At 45.1% G+C, this 19,744-nt stretch overlaps 1 protein-coding gene across 1 annotated transcript in view; it reads left to right on the top strand.

Annotated features, from left to right (window-relative positions):
- The window catches only part of nup205 (nucleoporin 205), a 133,744-nt gene extending 117,803 nt beyond the window's left edge, over nucleotides 1-15,941 (top strand). Inside the window, exons 36-43 of the mRNA XM_038781018.1 lie at nucleotides 2,361-2,437; nucleotides 4,312-4,440; nucleotides 6,634-6,760; nucleotides 7,792-7,958; nucleotides 10,865-10,988; nucleotides 12,134-12,262; nucleotides 13,514-13,587; nucleotides 15,591-15,941. Coding sequence (XP_038636946.1) covers nucleotides 2,361-2,437; nucleotides 4,312-4,440; nucleotides 6,634-6,760; nucleotides 7,792-7,958; nucleotides 10,865-10,988; nucleotides 12,134-12,262; nucleotides 13,514-13,587; nucleotides 15,591-15,743 — 980 coding nt within the window. The 3' untranslated portion in view covers nucleotides 15,744-15,941. The remainder of the gene's footprint in view (nucleotides 1-2,360; nucleotides 2,438-4,311; nucleotides 4,441-6,633; nucleotides 6,761-7,791; nucleotides 7,959-10,864; nucleotides 10,989-12,133; nucleotides 12,263-13,513; nucleotides 13,588-15,590) is intronic.
- The last annotated feature ends 3,803 nt before the right edge of the window (nucleotides 15,942-19,744 follow it).

Here is a 19,744-nt window from a genome sequence, read left to right as displayed (position 1 = left end):
TTATAAAGGCTAGCACACCATATGCCTTCTTAACAGCCCTATTAACCTGGGTGGCAACTTTCAGGGATTTATGTACCTGGATGCCGAGATCTCTCTGTTCATCTACACTACCAAGAATCTTGCCATTAGCCCAGTACTCTGCATTCCTGTTACTCCTTCGAAAGTGAACCACCTCACACTTTTCCGCATTAAACTCCATCTGCCACCTTTCAGCCCAGCTCTGCAGCTTATCTATGTCCCTCTGTATCCTATAACATCCTTCAGCACTATCCACAACTCCACCGACCTTCGTGTCATCTGCAAATTTACTAACCCATCCTTCTACACCCTCTTCCAGGTCATTTATAAAAATGACAAACAGCAGTGGCCCCAAAACAGATCCTTGTGGTACACCACTAGTAACTGAACTCCAGGATGAACATTTGCCATCAACCACCACCCTCTGTCTTCTTTCAGCTAGCCAATTACTGATCCAAACCGCTAAATCACCTTCAATCCCATACTTCCTTATTTTCTGCAATAGCCTACCGTGGGGAACCTTATCAAACGCCTTACTGAAATCCATATACACCACAACAGCTTTACCCTGATCCACCTGTTTGGTCACCTTCTCAAAAAACTCAATAAGGTTTGTGAGACATGACCTACCCTTCACAAAACCGTGTTGAGTATCGCTAATCAACTTGTTCTTTTCAAGATGATTATAAACCCTATCTCTTATAACCTTTTCCAACATTTTACCCACAACCGAAGTAAGGCTCACAGGTCTATAATTACCAGGGTTGTCTCTACTCCCCTTCTTGAACAAGGGGACAACATTTGCTATCCTCTCTCTCCGCCCTCTCTCCAGCTGAATTGCTGAGTCCAACTGCAATTCTCCTCAAGTATATTTGATGGGATAGGGGTTAGGAAGTTATAAATGGTTCACTAATGTCCTTTATGGAAGGAAAACTGGCATCCTCACCTGGTCTGGCCTACATGTGACTCCAGATCCATATGTGGTTGATTCTTAAATGTCCCTGAAATGGCCGAGCAAGCCACTCGGCTCGTATCAAACTGCTGCAAAGTCAATAAAAAGGAAAGAAACCGGGTGGACCACCCGGCATCGACCTTGGCACTGGAAAATGAGGTGTCACTTGGTGAGAGTACAACACAGAATACTTGCATGTCAAACAACATAAGCAATAGAGCAACGTGCTTGATTGGCACTCACAAACATTCACTCCCTCCATTCCCGACACATAGTAGCAGCATGTGTACCATCTGCAAAATGCACTCCAGGAGCTCGCTAAGGCTCCTTCGGCAGCACCTTCCAAACCCATGGCCACTACTATCTGGAAGGATAAGGGCAGCAGATACTAGGAACACCACCACCTGGAAGTTCCCCTCCAAGTCACTCACCATCCTGACTTTGAAATATCTTGCTGTTGCTTCATTGTTGCTGGTTCAAAATCCTGAACCCCCTCCCTAATAGCACAGTGGGTGTACCTACAGAACTGGGACTTCACACTAACCTGCTGAGAAATTCACACATTCTGTTTGTACGATGTGAAGTTCACTTGGACTTCCCTAGGGACACATCCTATCTGCATGAGGTCCAGAGAGTTTAGACCTTATTGACACCACATGAGTGTGAATCCTAACCACCCAAAGCCATGCACTCAGTCGGCAGAGATGCAGTTGCCCAACCAGAGCATCACAGCAATGACCAGCACTGAGGTGCAGGGCTATCTGGACCTGGCTAGAGGAATCCTTCCACCAATGACCCCCTCCCCCCCCCCACCTCACACTTTCCCACATTGAACTCCATTTGTCCACTTGCATGTCTCTTTGCAACTTTCTGTTCCCTTAATTATCTGCCTCACCCTTGCTCATAAGATATCCTTCATTAGATGGAGACATGCATGGTTGCCAGCTTCCAGGAAGCAGTATGAGTCAATAGTGGGTGCAGGTACCTCTTAAATTTTCAATCCATTCTCGCATGAGCCATGGAGAAGCACCATTTTGCATCCTGCATGACAGACTGATTTGCTGTACAGTGACTTGAGCTTTAGTCCTAGTTCCTACAGTACTATATGCAGAGGAGTGAATTATTTCGACCCCCTATCAATATTCATTGCTGAACCGTTACCACCAAAAGCAGTTTAACTGGTCCTTCACCAACAAGGGCAGAGACCAAATGTGCCCCTTACAGACTAATTTGCTTATTGACACCACTGGTTGAGTTTACATATGAAGAACGGCCAAGGTACAGGAGACTTGCTTCTTGGACAGGAAGAAATTCAAGGGGGTGTGGGGGGGGGGTGCAGTATTGGAATCATGTTTGTAATGTTGCTGGTTGTAATGTATATTTCTTTCAGATGTGGTAAGGGGAATAGAACTGGAAAGCAATAATGGTTCTCTGATGGAAATTCAAGGTCATATTGGGCGTTTCCAGGTATTTGAGTTTCTATTTTAAAAGATTTGCCTCTCTGGTACGAAAGAGAAGACGCTGGAAAATCTCATCAGGTCAGGCAGCATCTGTCGGGAGAGAAAAGAGCTGCCGTTTTGACTCCGATGACTCTTTGTCAAAGAGCTTTTATCCTCTCTCTTTGGTACTTCCTTTCCCACATCCCTCTATTTGTGTGCCATATTGGGATATGTACACTTCAGACAGTACACGTCCGACACATTGATGGCTCTTTACCATCATTTGGTAGCACACTGGTTCTTAACCCTTCCCACCCCCGAATGATGCACCCAATACAACTTTGGATCTGATGCCCTCTCTGTCCACTTAAATGTTTTGAGTGTATATAGAACCATAGAATTCCTGCAACATTGAAGGCGACCCTTCGGCCCATCGAATCCACACTGACTCTCTGAAGGAGCACCCTGCCTAGGCTCACTTCCCCCGTCCTATACCCATAGCCCCGCCTATCCGTGGACACTAAGGGGCAACTTAGCACGGCCAATCCATCTAACCTGCACATCTTTGGACTGTGGGAAGAAACCAGAGCACCCAGAGGAAACCCACACAAACACTGGGAGAAAGTGCAAACTCCACAGTCACCCAATGTCGGAATCAAACCCGGGTCCTTAATGCTGTGAAGCATTAATTTTCAATATAAAAACATAGAACATACAGTGCAGAAGGAGGCCATTCGGCCCATCGAGTCTGCACCAACCCACTTAAGCCTTCACTTCCACCCTATCCCCGTAACCCAATAACCCCTCTTAAATCTTTTGGTCACTAAGGGCAATTTATCATGGCCAATCCACCTAACCTTTTGGACTGTGGGAGGAAACCGGAGCACCCAAGAGGAAACACATGCAGACACGGGGAGAACATGCAGACTCCACACAGACAGCAACCGAACAGGGAATCGAACCTGGGACCCTGGCGCTGTGACGTCACAGTGCTAGCCACTTGTGATACCATACTGGATGAAAGATCCTGCTTGAAGAAAGAAATAGTGGAGATCTCCCAGTGTGTTGCCAAACATTCCCCCTTTAACTAACTATAAACAAGTTAACTCATTGTTGAATATCACCTGTATCAAAATAGCTTTGACAAAGAGTCATCAGACTCGAAACGGTAGCTCTTTTCTCTCCCTACAGATGCTGCCAGACCTGCTGAGATTTTCCAGCATTTTCTCTTTGGTTTCAGATTCCAGCATCCGCAGTAATTTGCTTTATTGAATATCACCATTGTTTCTTGGATCTTATTGTGTACACGTAATTGTTGTATTTTCCCATGATAGTAACTGCGCTTCAATGCAGGGTGGCTCATTGCGATTCCCCTCTACTCCTTTGAGATCAGCAAACTGCGCACAGATTAGTATATAACCTGGAACCCACTGCTGGAACTTGTATCCAGTTCAATTGAATTGTTTCATGTCCTTTCGAGAGTATGAACCCTGACTGCATGTTCAATGATACTTCCGCTACCCAAACACTTGGAGTACTTCTCCACAGTAGGGCTAGCCTTTTTACTGTCCTTTTTAATTATGGTGTCATGGTCTTAAACTGCATCACTGAGAAAGCTGGTACGAGTCTGACGTGAGCTTGTTTTACAGAAAACCCCTCTCTGGCTCCAGTAACCTGCCCTGATTCTCCCCTTTCAGTTGGCCACTATATCCTCTGAGGTTTACGGGCATTTAGTTCAAAAGTGTCCTTAATTTTTTGCACTTCTCAAATCAATTTTCTAAGCACAATCAAACACAGGACTATTTTAAAAGCATTGTCAAATATTGCGAAGAAACTCATTACATTTTCCATGACCATGAAAGTTTTCAACATTGCTGCGTTGCTATTTTTTGTGTCTGCTAGCGGCAGTGCCTGGGCCTCCTTAGTCGCTTCAGTGGCTCGGACCGACTTCGTGAGGTCAAAAAACAGCAGGAAGGCACCCAAGTCAGCAGGCTGAGCAAGAAGGATGAGATGGAACTTGCTATGCAACAGGTATGCTTCAAATCGGACCCGGGGAGGGCGTCTCCTGATTTCTGCATTTTTCTAGTTAAAGCTGGGTATATTATATGGTATGTAGAAGTGGCACATTAATTGAAGAATTTGAAAAGAGCCCAACAGGTTAGTCAACTATTTTTTGTATTGTATTATCATGCGTTTATAATTAAATCAAAATTATTCTCTTGTCACCAAATTAATTATGTTTGTGCAACAATAACAGTGATTGATACACTCTACCCAGAGCCGAAGCATTTCTGCACATTTTATTATAGTGGAAAAAGATGGTGCCCAGCCACTAGTTGCATTAATACCTGCAATCTAATCCTAATTTGGACCACGTTAGTTGGTATGTTGTTAAATGTAAGTTTAGTTTCACAGCAGTTAAAACAAATACTTTGCAATGCTGGCAGCTGTCAGGAACCGACCCGCCCAATTCACAGCCTTATTTAGAGGTTTGTGCTCAAATCTTACCTATTTGAGCGGTACTTTCAATTTTATAGAACCAGAGTCTAGTTTTTTCATCCATTTGCTACACTTTGAAAGGATGATCCACTTAGTCCCACATCCCTTGCTGTTTCCCAAAAACCCCGTCTTGCATTTTATTGATATGAAAGAGTAATTTAATCTTTGAAGAAACCTGGCTGTAGGAGGGGCTAGTTTAGCACAGTGGGCTAACCAGCTGGCTTGTAATACAGAACAAAACCAGCAGCGTGGGTTCAATTCCCGTACCAGCCTCCCCGAACAGACGCCGGAATGTGGCGACGAGGGGCTTTTCACAGTAACTTCATTGAAGCCTACTTGTGACAATAAGCAATTATGTACATCACATAAAGGCAAGATTGAATAGGTTTGGCCGGTGTGCAGGGTCCCTCGAATCATGTCCACGTGTTTTGGGCGTGTCCAAAGCTGAGGGGTTCTGGCAGGGGTTTTCTGGTGTTATGTCTGGGATTCTGGGTGAGTGGGTCGCCCGAGTCTGGAGGTGGAGATATTTGGGGTGTCGAAAGACCCAGGAGTCCAGGTGGGGAGAGAGGCCAACATATTGGCCTTTGCCTCCCTGATACCCAGAGACAGATCTTGTGCTGGTGGGACTCGGAGCCGCTGAAGGTAGGGGTATCGGTGAGTGACCTGGCAGAATTCCTGTCATTGGTGAAGGTCAAGTTCGCTTTGTGGGGTGTCGGAGGAGGGGTTCATCCGGAGGTGGAAGCTGTTCATCGAATTCTTCAAGGTGGTCTGAAGAGGGCGGCACAGTGGTTAACACTGTTCACCGAGGATCCGGCATTGATCCCGGCCCCGGGTCACAGTTCGTGTGGAGTTTGCACGTTCTGCCCGTGTCTGCATGGATCTTACCCCCACAACCCAAAAATGTGCAGGGTAGGTGGATTGGCCACGCTAAATTGCCCCTTAATTGGGAAAAAAAGAATTGGATACTCTAAATTTATAAAAATTATTTTTAAAAAGTGGTCTGAAGGTTCAGTTGGGGGGGCGGGGGGGGGGGGGTGGTTGCGGAGGACAGGGGGTTGGGGGAGTGGGATAGGAAAGACATGGAAGGCGCCATGCGGTGGGGTGTTGGTATGGAGGGGTTGGGGGTTTGTGGTTTCTGTTCATGCGACTGTTTCGGTCTTCTGAGATTTTCATGCATCTATGTAAAAAACCTTGAATAAAAATATTTAAAACAAAATAATGGCAAGACTATACCCGATGGCGGTGCGAGGGTTTCCTGATTTCACTTGTCGATGTGATACTTCCTCCGAGACTTGGATCAGAATTTATCACAGTGGAATATTTGTTGTTTTTAATCTATTTATGCACAAATTAGGTGTGCTCCTGTTTGTTTCTGCATCTCTGTAATTGTCCTAATTTTTAATATATCTGATGCTAGTTTTAGACTTTTTTTCTGCCTTTCAAAATGGACATAATAATAGGAAGCGTGGGTTACTGAACTAAGGAAATGGTAAGTTATTTAAAATGCCAAATAATTCACACCACGCATAAGATGCAAGTTCCAGTTTACAGAAAGCATGAGTTTACTTGATTGAATTTGCATTTTTACAGTTTACAGGGGTTAGGAGAGAACTCAAACTGTAAACAGGAGCTCTAGTTGGCTAGGAGAGGTTCTGTTTTCTGATTACTCTGCTTGTGATGAAAGTTGGATGACGTTAACTGTGGTTCCTGTTTCTGCCTTTTCAGATTTGTGCAAATGTGGTGCACTATTGTCAAACGCTACTGATGCAGAGCAGTCCTGGGTCCCAGCACACAATCTGTCTCTTTACTCCGAGTCTTGCTGAAGGCACATCCCGAGAAGGAAGTAGGCAAGGTCAGCATAGCGCCTTCCAGCTTCACCCCTCACTACAAGCATATTTTGCCATATGTTAATCCCCACTTCAGGAGCTTGTACATAATATCCTCTCCATGTTAAATATTCAAAGAAATATAGCAAGATACCTGATTTTTTGCTAGCCACTATGTGGCCAGTCACAGTTGGGACTGATTAGATTTTCTGAGCACCTATTTCTTTTCCTCTGTAGCCCGTTGCAGGTTAATAGGGTTTGTTTTTTCCTGGATAGATATGGATCACAATTTTTACTAACGGGAGTTTGAGGTTGAAGGATTTATGCCTGATTGTTGAAGTACATGAACATGTTGCACGTGTAAGTTCTTCATAAGACCACTAATAAAAAGATTTTCTTTTTTAAATGCTGGAAATATATGAAAGGCCATTTCGATCTGCCGCGTTAACTTTGTCTCTCTCCACAGATGCTGCCTGACTTGCTGAGTGTTTGCAGCACATTCTGTTTTTATTTCCGATTTTCAGCATCCGTAGTATTTTGCTTTGGTTGCATTGGGGAAAAAATTGCAATGTTACAAACTAATGTCTCATCAGGCTTTTCTACTTTGAAGAAGAGCAGCATAGCCGTCTCCAGCCTCCCCATTGCCCATGTGGTCAGACTATTCCGGGAGTCTCTATCTTTTCTGTTGCACTACACTTTTATCCCACAGCCGGAATGGCTGTGAAACGGGTAGAGAAATTTCACAAAGCAAAATGGAGAGGAGTAGGGGAAAGATGGGGAAATGAGGTGTGATGAATACCGCTGGGCCAGCACTGTGACCAATGTTGCAGCTTGACATTTTAACCATGGTTTTTTTTTTTGGCAGAGGTTATACCTCAGGAATCCAGCTTGCGACACTCCTTCTCTCACCTTGGATACGCCCAATATTGACAGCTGATAACCAGGAACCTCATCGGTAGAGAGGAGTAGGGGGAGGTTCTGTGACCAGATTAAAACTCAAACTCTCTCTGACTTGAAGTTCACTGAAGGGGATGTTTTATTTTCTCCCCACTTGCAGATGCTCAGTTACCAATGGTTCCTTACTGGAGGCTGCCCAGCCTTGGAGTCATCCTATTCCTGTTGAAACAAAGTGCAAGCGATTTCTTCAGCAATTATGAGAGCCACCGGCAGAGTGTGACCAAGTACCAGAATCTGCAGCATCTACCCCCAGATGAAATAAAGGAGGTTGGTCTGTGGCAACGTGCCCTATGAATTTTTTAAATTTTTTATTTTTCTTGTGTGTGGGTGATTTTATTCAAGTGCCCCTTCAGATTTTTTAAAAAGGGATTCCACTCAAGCGGTATCTTAAAGGGACCGACTGGTATGCGGCTGCTCGGGTACTTTCAAGTTGCTGCGTGGCTTTCAGGGAATTTAGTGTGTGATATATTTTTTATTCCAGCCATTGCTCACCGATTGCAAACAGCACAAGATGGTTTTGATTATTTTAAGCGTTTTCTCCCCTCATCTCTATTCTGAATATCTTTTGGGAATACTGTCCTTCTCCCACCACTTCACCTGCTTGCCCATTCACCATGTATGAGCTCAGGATAGTGAGTCTTTTCAAGGCCATTGAATCGTGGTGACGATTACCTTGGAACATGACCAGGCACACACCTGGCGTTGACTTCCAACTTCTAGCGGCAAGCCACCAATTAACAACCCGAAGTATGCAGCGTTGATGAATTTTCCCTTTCTTAATCTAGGTACGAGGACATTTATATTGCTATCCATGCTGATGCCAGCTCTCTCTGTACTTGGGTAGGGGCAGGGAGTTGGGTGGGATTGCAGGTTTGAAACTGATGCAGTCTTTATTGGGAGATTGCCTGTTGTGGCTATATTCTGCATCCACTTAGAGTCACAGGTCTAGTAAAGTGTTTTACTGCTCTGAAGTTACCAGTTCATGGTGCAGTTTGCTTCCTCCAGTTTTGGACCACAATCAATAGGAGAACAAAGGGAAATTAGTAAAAGAGGTTTTATTCCTGTGTGGAAATGGGACACTGACCTGACCCTGTCTGTCTTTCAACCCACTGACCAATTCAAACACAGTCCAATTATGGATTGCTAAATGAGTATTTTTTGTCCGTATTCACACGGGAAAAAGACAATGTTGTCGAGAATACTGAGATACAGGCTACTAGACTAGAAGGGCTTGAGGTACATAAGGAGGTGGTGTTAGTGATTCTGGAAAGTGCTAGAATAGATAAGTCCCCTGGGCCGGATGGGATTTATCCTAGGATTCTCTGGGAAGCTAGGGAGGAGATTGCTGAGCCTTTGGCTTTGATCTTTAAGTCATCTTTGTCCACAGGAATAGTGCCAGAAGACTGGAGGATAGCAAATGTTGTCCCCTTGTTCAAGAAGGGAAGTAGAGATAACCCCGGTAACTATAGACCAGTGTTGTGGGAAAAGACTTGGAATGGTTTATAAGAGATAGGATGTATAATCATCTGGAAAGGAATAATTTGATTTGAGATAGTCAACATGGTTTTGTGAAGGGTAGGTCGTGCCTCACAAACCTTATTGAGTTCTTCGAGAAGGTGACCAAACAGGTGGATGAGGGTAAAGCAGTTGATGTCAGTAAAGTGTTTGATAAGGTTCCCCACAGTCGGCTATTGCAGAAAATAGGCATGGGATTCAGGGTGATTTATCAGTTTGGATCAGAAATTGGCTAGCTGATAGAAGACAAAGGGTGGTGATTGATGGGAAATGTTCAGACTGGTGTCCAGTTACTAGTGGTGTACCACAAGGATCTGTTTTGGGGACGCTGCTGTTTGTCATTTTTATAAATGACCTGGAGGAGGGTGTAGAAGGATGGGTGAGTAAATTTTCAGATGACACTAAAGTCGGTGGAGTTGTGGACAGTGCAGAAGGATGTTACAAGTTACAGAGGGACATAGATAAGCTGCAGAGCTGGGCTGACAGGTGGCAAATGGAGTTTAATGCAGAAAAGTGTGAGGTGATTCATTTTGGAAGGAATAACAGGAAGGCAGAGGACTGGGCTAATGGTAAGATTCTTCGTAGTGTGGATGAGCAGAGAGATCTCGGTGTCCATGTACATAGATCCCTGAAAGTTACCACCCAGGTTGAGAGAATTGTTAAGAAGGCGTACGGTGTGTTAGCTTTTATTGGTAGAGGAATTGAGTTTCGGAGCCATGAGGTCATGTTGCAGTTGTATAAAACTCTGGTGCGGCCGCATTTGGAGTATTGCGAGCAGTTCTGGTCGCCGCATTATAGGAAGGATATTGGAGCATTGGAAAGATTGCAGAGGATATTTACAAGGCTGCAGCCTGGTATGGAGGGAAGATCTTACGAGGAAAAGCTGAGGGACTTGAGGCTGTTTTCGTTAGAGAGAAGAAGGTTAAGAGGTGACTTAATTGAGGCATACAAGATGATCAGAGGATTAGATAGGGTGGACATTGAGAGCCTTTTTCCTCGGATGGTGATGTCCAGCACGAGGGGACATAGCTTTAAATTAAGGGGAGATAGATATAGGACAGATGTCAGAGAGTTCTTTACTCAGAGAGTAGTAAGGGCGTGGAATGCCCTGCCTGCAACAGTAGTGGACTCAGCAACACTAAGGGCATTCAAATGGTCATTGGATAGGCATATGGACGATAAGGGAATAGTGTAGATGGGCTTTAGAGTGGTTTCACAGGTCGGCGCAACATTGAGCGCCGAAGGGCCTGTACTGCGCTGTAATGTATGTTCTTAGACCACAATGTTTGCATTTTGGAACCCGATTTTGTTTCTGGACTTTCTGGGTCAATCTGGTCAAATACTGAGGCATCCACTTCAAAGAGGAGTGTTCAGGCATGAAAAGTCCCGCTCCATGTCTCAACTTGTGTCCTCTGCTCTTTAAACTAATTGTTACAATAAACTGTGTCCAGATCAATTTTATTAATTGGCTCCTTAAACCACAATTGAATCACCCTGCTGTCTCTTCCAGAGAAATGCACCTTGACTTCCTTTATACTTTTCAACCCAGAGTGTCATCCTTGCTGCCCTCCTTGTACCCTCTGAAGGGCAGCAAGAAATGGAGAAAGAAAAATGATGAAACATTTGAACTGACCATCTGACTGCCTTGCCTCCCACAGCTGTGCCAAGCATTAGTTTCAGTTGGTGTGGACAAGATTTCAGCAGCTCAACGGCAGATTCTAGCCAAGCGCCGGCTTGTGCAGCAGATCAACCACAGAGCGGAGCTGCTGTCTCTCTACTGCTGTATCCTTCACTGCTTTTTTCTTTCCAGTTCAACTTCGACGGTGAAAATCTTGCATTCCCATCCCATCCAGAATGTTTTCCCAGCTTTCTTCCAAATTTCCCAATGTTTTAATGAAGCCACCGTCCGACCCTCAGTGGGAGATTTACGATATTTAAATTGTTATACTCAGTCATTGTGTTTTACAGCACAGCAAGAGGCCCTTGGGCCCATCACTTCTGTGCCGGCCCTCAAACGCCCGTCTATTCTAATCCCATTTCCAGCACTTGGTCTAAAGCCATGTACGCTATGGTATTTCAATAGATTATCTAAATGCTTCTTAAATGTTGAGTGTTGCTGCAGCTACCGCCCTTTCAGACAGTGAGTTCCAGATTCCCACCACCCTCTAGGTGAAAAATTGTTTTCCCCCCATCCCATCTAAATCTCCTACTCTTTACCTTAAATTTATGCCCCCCTGGTTTTTGACCCCTCTACAAAGGGGACATGTTTCTTCCCATCTGCCCTATCTATGGCCCACATAACTTTGTACATTTTAATGAGGACCCCCTCAGGCTTTTCTTCTCTAAGGAAAACAACCCCAGCCTATACAGCCTCTCATTGATAGCTGAAACGGTCCATCCTGAAGAATCTCCTCTGTAGTGCAATCACATCCTTCCTACAGGGTAATGGCGTCTCCTGTTGGGAGGGCATAGATCATAGAATTTACAGTGCAGAAGGAGGCCATTCAGCCCATTGAGTCTGCAAAGGCTCTTGGAAAGAGCACCCTACCCAAGCCCACACCACCCCATAACCCAGTAACCCCACTCAACCAACACTAAGGGCAATTGTGGACACTTAAGGGCAATTTAGCACGGCCAGTCCACCTAACCTACACATCTTTGGACTGTGGGAGGAAACCGGAGGAAACCCACGCAGACACGGGGAGAACGTGCAGACTCCGCACAGACAGTGACCCAGACGAGAATAAAACCTGGGACCCTGGAGCTGTGAAGCAATTGTGCCAACCACTATGCTCCCATGCTACCCCTTGGCATGGGGTAATAGCATCTCCTGTTGGGAGGGCATGGGGTAATGGCAACTCCTGTTGGGAGGGCATGGGGAAAATGGCGTCTCCTGTTTTATTCCTTGACCTATTGTAAATTTTCAGTCATTGTGGAAAATTGTCTCTTCATCCTGTGGCGACATCTGGAGTATTACTTCCTGTACTTTACCCCATCAGATTCCCATGTTTCACTCGATATCCTGAGTGCAGCTTACAGGGGCAGGCGTTTCCATGGTATGCACCAGATTTGGAATTGAGCAATGCATGTATATGACTGCTAGTGAGATACTCCTTTCTAATGCAGATCCTGACCTCCAGTTGTTTTCTGCACTTAATGTTACTCACTTATAGTTTCACAATTAATTCTGTATTCTGCAAGACTTTTATCCTCCTTTCTTTGCTGGCCGAGGTTCAATATACAATGGATCAGGCAGTGTGGAAAGGGAAGATTTACATGAAGCTCGTGGTATACTCCCAATAGATGTTTGATTAAAAAGCATTGCCAGGCATGGCATTAACCTATCGAAACCAGAAGTTAACAGATTCAATTCCGGGTCGGAACCAAGTGGATTCTAGTTACCTTCAGACTGTCAAACTGAGACGGTGGTGGCAACTCTGTCTTGCAGGGGAGAGGCTAGCCCACCGATCGGTGGGCCCCGATTGCGGGCCAGACCCCAGCAGAGGCCCCCCCGACCATTCCCGCAGAGTACCCGCCGGCAGCGACCAGGGGTGAACGGCGCCAGCTGGACTCTGTCGTATCGGCGCGGCTGCTCGGCCCATCCGGCCGGAGAATCGGCGGATTCCCCGCTGATTCCGGCTGCCCCGCTGATTCCAATGGCCGGCGGCGCGCCAAACGTGCCGGTGCAAATGGGGCGTCATGGCGCGGTTGCGGCAATTCTCCGGCGCGGGGCGGGGCTCGGAGAATCACCCCCGAGGAATTGCCTTTTAGTGATTTTTATTTGGCCAATTCGCTGAAAAATGTGAAATTTCTTCACTTGGGGATTGTGAATCTTTGGAATTCTCTACCCCAAGAGGACTGTGGAAGCTCACTTCTTGTGCATTTACAAAACTAGGATCAAGTGTCTTTTGGGATTTCAGAGATAAAAAAAATGTGATAATCATGTGAAGAAGTTGAAGACCAGCCATAATTTGTATTAAATTGTGGAGTAACCTTGAGGGGCCCATGAGGCCTACTCCTGTCTAATGTTCTTATTTAATTTTTTTCAAAACATTTTAAAAATAAAATCTAATTTTGTCGTGCATTTCAGAAGGCACTATAGTTGGGGAGGGAGTTGTCACAGAGACTACAAAAGGCAGAAATAACTATCATTGAACCTCTTGGGTCACTGATAGCTTTGCCTAGTCCAGTGTGAAGAGGATGCACAATGGCCATATCGGGTCCAGTGTTAGCTAGTTTCTGGGCCTCTTGTTTCTTGACAAATAATGCAGAAAGCTGATCTGTTTTATGTATTTCATTAAATTCAGATTCTTATAGTCTCGATTCCAGTGACTCCAGGCGTTTCATTCTAAGTCAAGTACAGCAGCACGATATTGAGCAGGTAGGCATCGACTTTGGTTGCCACGCATATTATCAAGCAACATTGTTCTTTTGGTCACCGTGTATTTGCCTGACATGTTTATGCTGCTTTGTAACAAATAAATGAAGAATGATAGGAATGGTGGGTTTGAAACGGGATACATCAGTTGGGTATTGGTGTGAGTGGGAAATTGATGCAGCAGGGGAGGTGATGTTATTTTTTGCCTTCAGTACATGTAGTGGTGGTGTTACAAGCAAACATTTAATTCATCTACCTATAGGATCATGTAATTAGTAAAGGGAAAAAAACTAAAAGTGAAGTTAATTGTGTGCGTAAATTTTAAATGAATCAAATAAGATGAGTTGGAGATGGCACTGCAGGTGGTTGTCCACACTTTTATTTTTCTTTATGTTCGTTCTTGGGATGTGGGCTTCACTGGCTAGGCCCAGCATTTATTACCCATCTCTCATTTCCGTTGAGAAGGTGGTGGTGAGGTGCCATTTTTAATCGCTGCAGTCGGTGTGGTGTAGGTACACCCACAGTGCTGTTAGGGAGGGGAGTTCCAGGATTTGACCCAGTGACAGTGAAGGAACGGTGATATATTCCCAACTCAGAATGGTGAGTGGCTTGGAGGGGAACCTTCAGGTGATGATGGTCCCGTGTGTTTGCTGCTCTGGGCGGACGTGATCGTGGGTTCAAAGATGCAGTTGCAGCCGCAAGTTTCATAGATTTCATAGAATTTACAGTGCAGAAGGAGGCCATTCGGCCCATCGAGACTGCACCGGCCCTTGGAAAGAGCACCCTACTTAAATCCATACCTCCGCCCTATCCCCGTAACCCAGTTACTCCCCACCCTCCCCAACATTTTTGGACACAAAGGGCAATTTAGCATGGACAGTCTACCTAACCTGCACATCTTTGGACTGTGGGAGGAAACTGGAGCACCCGGAGGAAACCCAGACAGACTCTGGAGTTTAGACAGACTCTGAAGTTCACAACGGCGCGAACCGGGCCCGGGCACGGCAGGTTCTGGCCCCCACGGGGGGCCAGCATGGCTCTGAAGCGGTTCATGCCACTCCAGCCTCCAAATGGGCGTCGTGCTTGCGCAGTTGGGCCGCGCCAACCTGCGCATGCGCGGGAACATCTTACGCGCGCCGGCCCCGACCCAACATGGGGTCGGTGTTCAGGGGCCGGCCGCGCCAGAAAGTAGGCCGGCAGGGGGGAGGCTAGCCCACCGATTGGTGGGCCCCGATTGCGGGCCAGACCCCATCAGAGGGCCCCCCGACCATTCCCGCAGAGTTCCCGCCGGCAGCGACCAGGGGTGAACGGCGCCAGCTGGACTCTGTCGTATCGGCGCGGCTGCTCAGCCCATCCGGCCGGAGAATCGGCGGCCCCGCTGATTCCGGCTGCCCCGCTGATTCCAATGGCCGGCGGCGCGCCAAACGTGCCGGTGCAAATGGGGCGTCATGGCGCGGTTGCGGCAATTCTCCGGCACGGCGCGGGGCTCGGAGAATCACCCCCGAGGAATTGCCTTTTCGTGATTTTTATTTGGCCAATTCGCTGAAAAATGTGAAATTTCTTCACTTGGGGATTGTGAATCTTTGGAATTCTCTACCCCAAGAGGACTGTGGAAGCTCACTTCTTGTGCATTTACAAAACTAGGATCAAGTGCCTTTTGGGATTTCAGAGATAAAAAAAAATGTGATAATCATGTGAAGAAGTTGAAGACCAGCCATAATTTGTATTAAATTGTGGAGTAACCTTGAGGGGCCCATGAGGCCTACTCCTGTCTAATGTTCTTATTTAATTTTTTTCAAAACATTTTTAAAATAAAATCTAATTTTGTAGTGCATTGAATATATATGGATAGGTGCAGGTTTGAAGGGGAGCTTTATTTCAACCCTGGTAATCTTTATAGACATCTTGTGGGGATAATGAAAAGATATCTGGTGAACCGTCTGCTGTGAATCGGGCATGGTTTAATACTATATTTAACAAGCATGTGTTCTGAATTTTCCCTTCAGCTTCAGATTGATGCCACAGCGAGCTTTGGGGAGTCCTTACAAAAGAAGTTGCTCGACATTCAGACAGTTTACTGCAAAGTGCGGTCACAACACTTGTTTATTCAGGCGCTAGTCCGACGGATCCGAGGCCTTGTGAGGGTAAAGAGGACTTGATGGTCTTCTGCTGAAGCACACAACTGTATACGTCCACCAGCTGTTTTCTCCACTTCCTCTCTCCTTGAAGTCGTGGGTCTCTGTAAGGCTCACAAAACCAGTTTCATATTTTTTACTAAGGATCGAACTGTAATTACAATTAAATGTTATTTTTCAGACAGAATAAACTTCAGTTTTCCGAACTGGAGGTTGAATTTTTCCCTGGGACTCGCAGTGATGAACAACTAGATCAAAGATTGAACCAGATGAGCCTTTTTTTTTCTAACGTGCCTTCCCTACTGTCCTCTCGTTAGCACAACTGAACATAACAACTTATCATGACATTGAATATTACCACAGGTGCGCTTGTCACCATTTCACCAATAAACCAAAGTTGTCTGTCTTCTAAATCTTACCCCTCTTTCCTCTTGGGCATACCGTCAGTTATTTCCCCCTCCGCTTCACTCAGTTGGTAGCAGTCCTGCCTCGGAAGGTGGAATACCATTCTCGAGAGGTGGGCACACACTTGGTTTGTGAGGTGCTGCATTATCAGAGGTGCTACCTTTCAGACAGAATGATAAAACAAGGCTCTCTGCAGATGGATGTAAGAGGTCCTATGGCATAAAGATGCCGAGATTCTGTTGATCTGCCATCAGACCTCTAATGAGTACAGACTCTACCATCATACTGCCACTGATCAAATTCCACAATGATGGCCTTCATCAATGACGAGCACGAATTGTTCTTAAAATTTCACCATCTCTGTGCCAGTAACACTGATTTTGGTTGAATTGCGCCAAAAGAAGCAGTGCGATCAAGCTGAAACTCCAGACCGTTGTCCTTTCTCTCTCTGCCTTGTACTAAAAGCCATCGACCTGAAAAGTTAACTTTGTTTCTCTCTCTGTAGATGCAGCCTGACCTGCTTCTGCTTTAGTTTCAGGAATTTAAAATTAATACACCCAGGCTTAATGAGTTGACACTGATTTAAAAACTATCTCTTTTCTCTGCTAAACCTATTTTAAACAGCTTTAATTAAACATAGAATCCCTAAAGTGCAGAAGGAGGCCATTCTGTCCATTGAGTTTGCACCAATCCTCTGAAAGACCACTTTACCTGGGCTCGCTCTCCAACCCTATCCCCACAACCCCATCTACCTGAGTTACACATCTTTGGACATTAAGGGGAATTTAGCATGGCCAATGCACCTAACCTGCACATCTTTGGACTGTGGGAGGAAGCCAGAGCACCCGGAGGAAACACACGCAGACACGAGGAGACAGGGCAAACTCCTCACAGACAGTCCACCCAAGGCCAGAACAATCTGGGTCCCTGGCGCTGTGGAACAGCAGTGCTAACCACTGTGCTATCCCTAAGTAATGTAAATGTTGCCACAGTCCCAGGTGACCATAGGCTGCTTTCCCCTATGGGGCGAGGGCTGAGTGGTGGTGATTGAAACTGAGGGTCACCACACCCCAGGGGTTTGAGAAGGCGTTTATGAATAACCCCAGCCGGTACGGGAATTGAACCCACGCTGCTGGCCTTTTCTGAATCATAAACCAGCTAACCGACCCACCTTGTTACTTCAAAGTAACATCTTTAAATTTATGAAAGAAAATTTTTTAAAGCAACATTTGTAAAAAATAATATTTTAAATCACTGCCCTTATTGGGCTGTTTCATGGCAGATTTTTGTGTATTGTGATATGCACACAAGTTACTGGAAGCACAAGGAAAAAGTGTTTTTAAAAGCAGATGCAATTTTAGGTGCAGTTTGCACTGAAATCAGCAATAGTGCCCAAAGTGAAAACTCTACTCCAATGGGAATGTGCCCAAATTGAAAGGAAGTGACTAATGGTGCTGCATGAGGGCCCACGTTGGTGACTTTGATAATACAATAAGAGTGCAGTATGTCCAAGTAAGCTGACACCATAATTTTGGATGGTACAGCAAATACTGTCGATGGAGCCGTAACATTACAAAAATAAATTGGTGGATTGAGTGGACAAAACTGGCAGACAAATTTTGACACAGGTAAGTGTAAGTGTAATTGTGGATCTAAAGATTGATAGATCGGAATATTATTTAAATGGTGAAAATCTTGGAACCGGTGAGGTCCACAGCAATTTAGGGCTTCATGGACACATCACTAAAATGTAGTGATCACCTTAAAAAAAAAAAATCAAAAAGACCAATGAAATGTTGATGACATCGAGAATGTAAAGGGGAGGATATTTTGCTGAGAAGGTTTGGGCACTTGCATCTTAGAAATTATATATTGCCCTCAGTTGGAAGGCGTGTAGCTCAGATTTATAATGTTACTGAGGTTTATGAGGTGTGTAAACTGGGTTTATGTTCCAGAGAAGATTAAAGGTGGGTTTGAGGATTTAGAGAGGAATTTCTATTGTAGAGAAAAGCTTTATCCTCTAATAGAGGAACCTAGGACAAGGGAACATAATCTTAATATCAGAGCCAGGTCATCCAAGAAGAGTTAGGGAAGCTGTGCAGAGGGTGGCATAAGTAAAACTATATAATAAATAATCTTTATTATTATCACAAGTAGGCTTACATTAACACTGCAATGAAGTTACTGTGAAAATCCTAGTCGCCACACTGCAACGCCTGTTCGGGTACACAGACGGAGAATTCAGAATGTCAGATTCGCTTAACACCACATCGGGACTTGTGGGAGGAAACCAAAGCACCCGGAGAAAACCCACACAGGCATGGGAAGAACGTACAGACACCTCATAGACAGTGACCCAAGTGGGAATCGAACCTGGGACCTGATGCTGTGAAGCAACAGTGCTAACCACTGTGCTACTGTGCCATGCTTTACAAAAAGCAATAAATGGCAGATTAATCAATAGATTTAAATCTGAAAGAGATTGATTTTTGCTAGGCAGGAGTATAAATGGTTACTGGAGTTGAGGTAAGTCTCATTAGATGGAATATCTTACTCTAGTTGTGTTCCCATGGAGTTATTGGGTGTACCTCGTGGAAATAGTGACAATAAGTAAATGTAAATGTCACCAGAGGCTGCCCTCCCTTTGGAGAGCTAACTAGTGGTGATTTAACCAGAAGGTCTTCGCACCATAGGGTGAGAAGGCAGGGCCTTCATGAATAGACTCAGACAGTACGGAAATTAAACCCGCACTGTTGGCATCGCTCCGCATCACAAACCAGCTATCTAGCCAACTGAGTTAACCGACCTCCCCCCTGCTGCCATACTTAATAGTGACCCTTAGTATCGTTATGCTTTCCCTCAGGAGTAAACACTGACCCCTACTGTTATTGGGATATCTCTCTGGGACAAAGATTGATCTATCGTAGTGCTGACACTTGATCATGTGGATCTAATAAGATCCGATGTAAAAATAATAGAACAGCTCTAGTATAGTCACGTGCAACAAAGGATTGGCACATGTTGACCTTCCGTGAATTCTTTGTGAACACTTGTTGGACTTTGTGTAATGAAATCAGGAAGCACATTTTTTGCACGTAATTCTGCCATTCTCCTGTTTGGATATACCCCTCAGCCCAATCGCATTCATTTCTACTTGTTGGCTTTGAGGAAATATTATCCACTAATTCTCTCAAGGCAGGAAGCTTTATCAACTTCCCTCTGTAGCCTCCTACCTGCGAAGATATTGCTTCCGGAACTGCCTTGGCTTCCTATCAGATGTTGGACAGTATCTTTTTTTTATTCTTTGAGAGGATGTGGTTTTCGCAGGCATGGCCAGCATTTGGCCATTCCTCTTTGCCCTTGAACTGACTGGCTCACTGGGCCATTTCAGGGGGACATTAAGAGTCAACTACGTTGCTGTAGGCACATGTAGGCCAGACCAGATAAAGACAGCAGATTTCCTTCCCTAAAGGATAGTAGTGAACCAGATGGGTTTTATAGCAAGCAGCAGCAGTTTCATAGTCATTATTACTGAGACTAGCTTTTAATTCCAGATTTTTTTTAAAAATGTATTCGTACCCCCACCAGCTGTCATGCTGAGATTTGAACCCACATTCTCA

The sequence above is a fragment of the Scyliorhinus canicula genome, chromosome 20 (genome assembly GCF_902713615.1).
Source record: "Scyliorhinus canicula chromosome 20, sScyCan1.1, whole genome shotgun sequence".
In the NCBI taxonomy this organism is placed as follows: Eukaryota; Metazoa; Chordata; class Chondrichthyes; order Carcharhiniformes; family Scyliorhinidae; genus Scyliorhinus; species Scyliorhinus canicula.
This window is presented reverse-complemented; position numbering and strand designations above follow the sequence as displayed.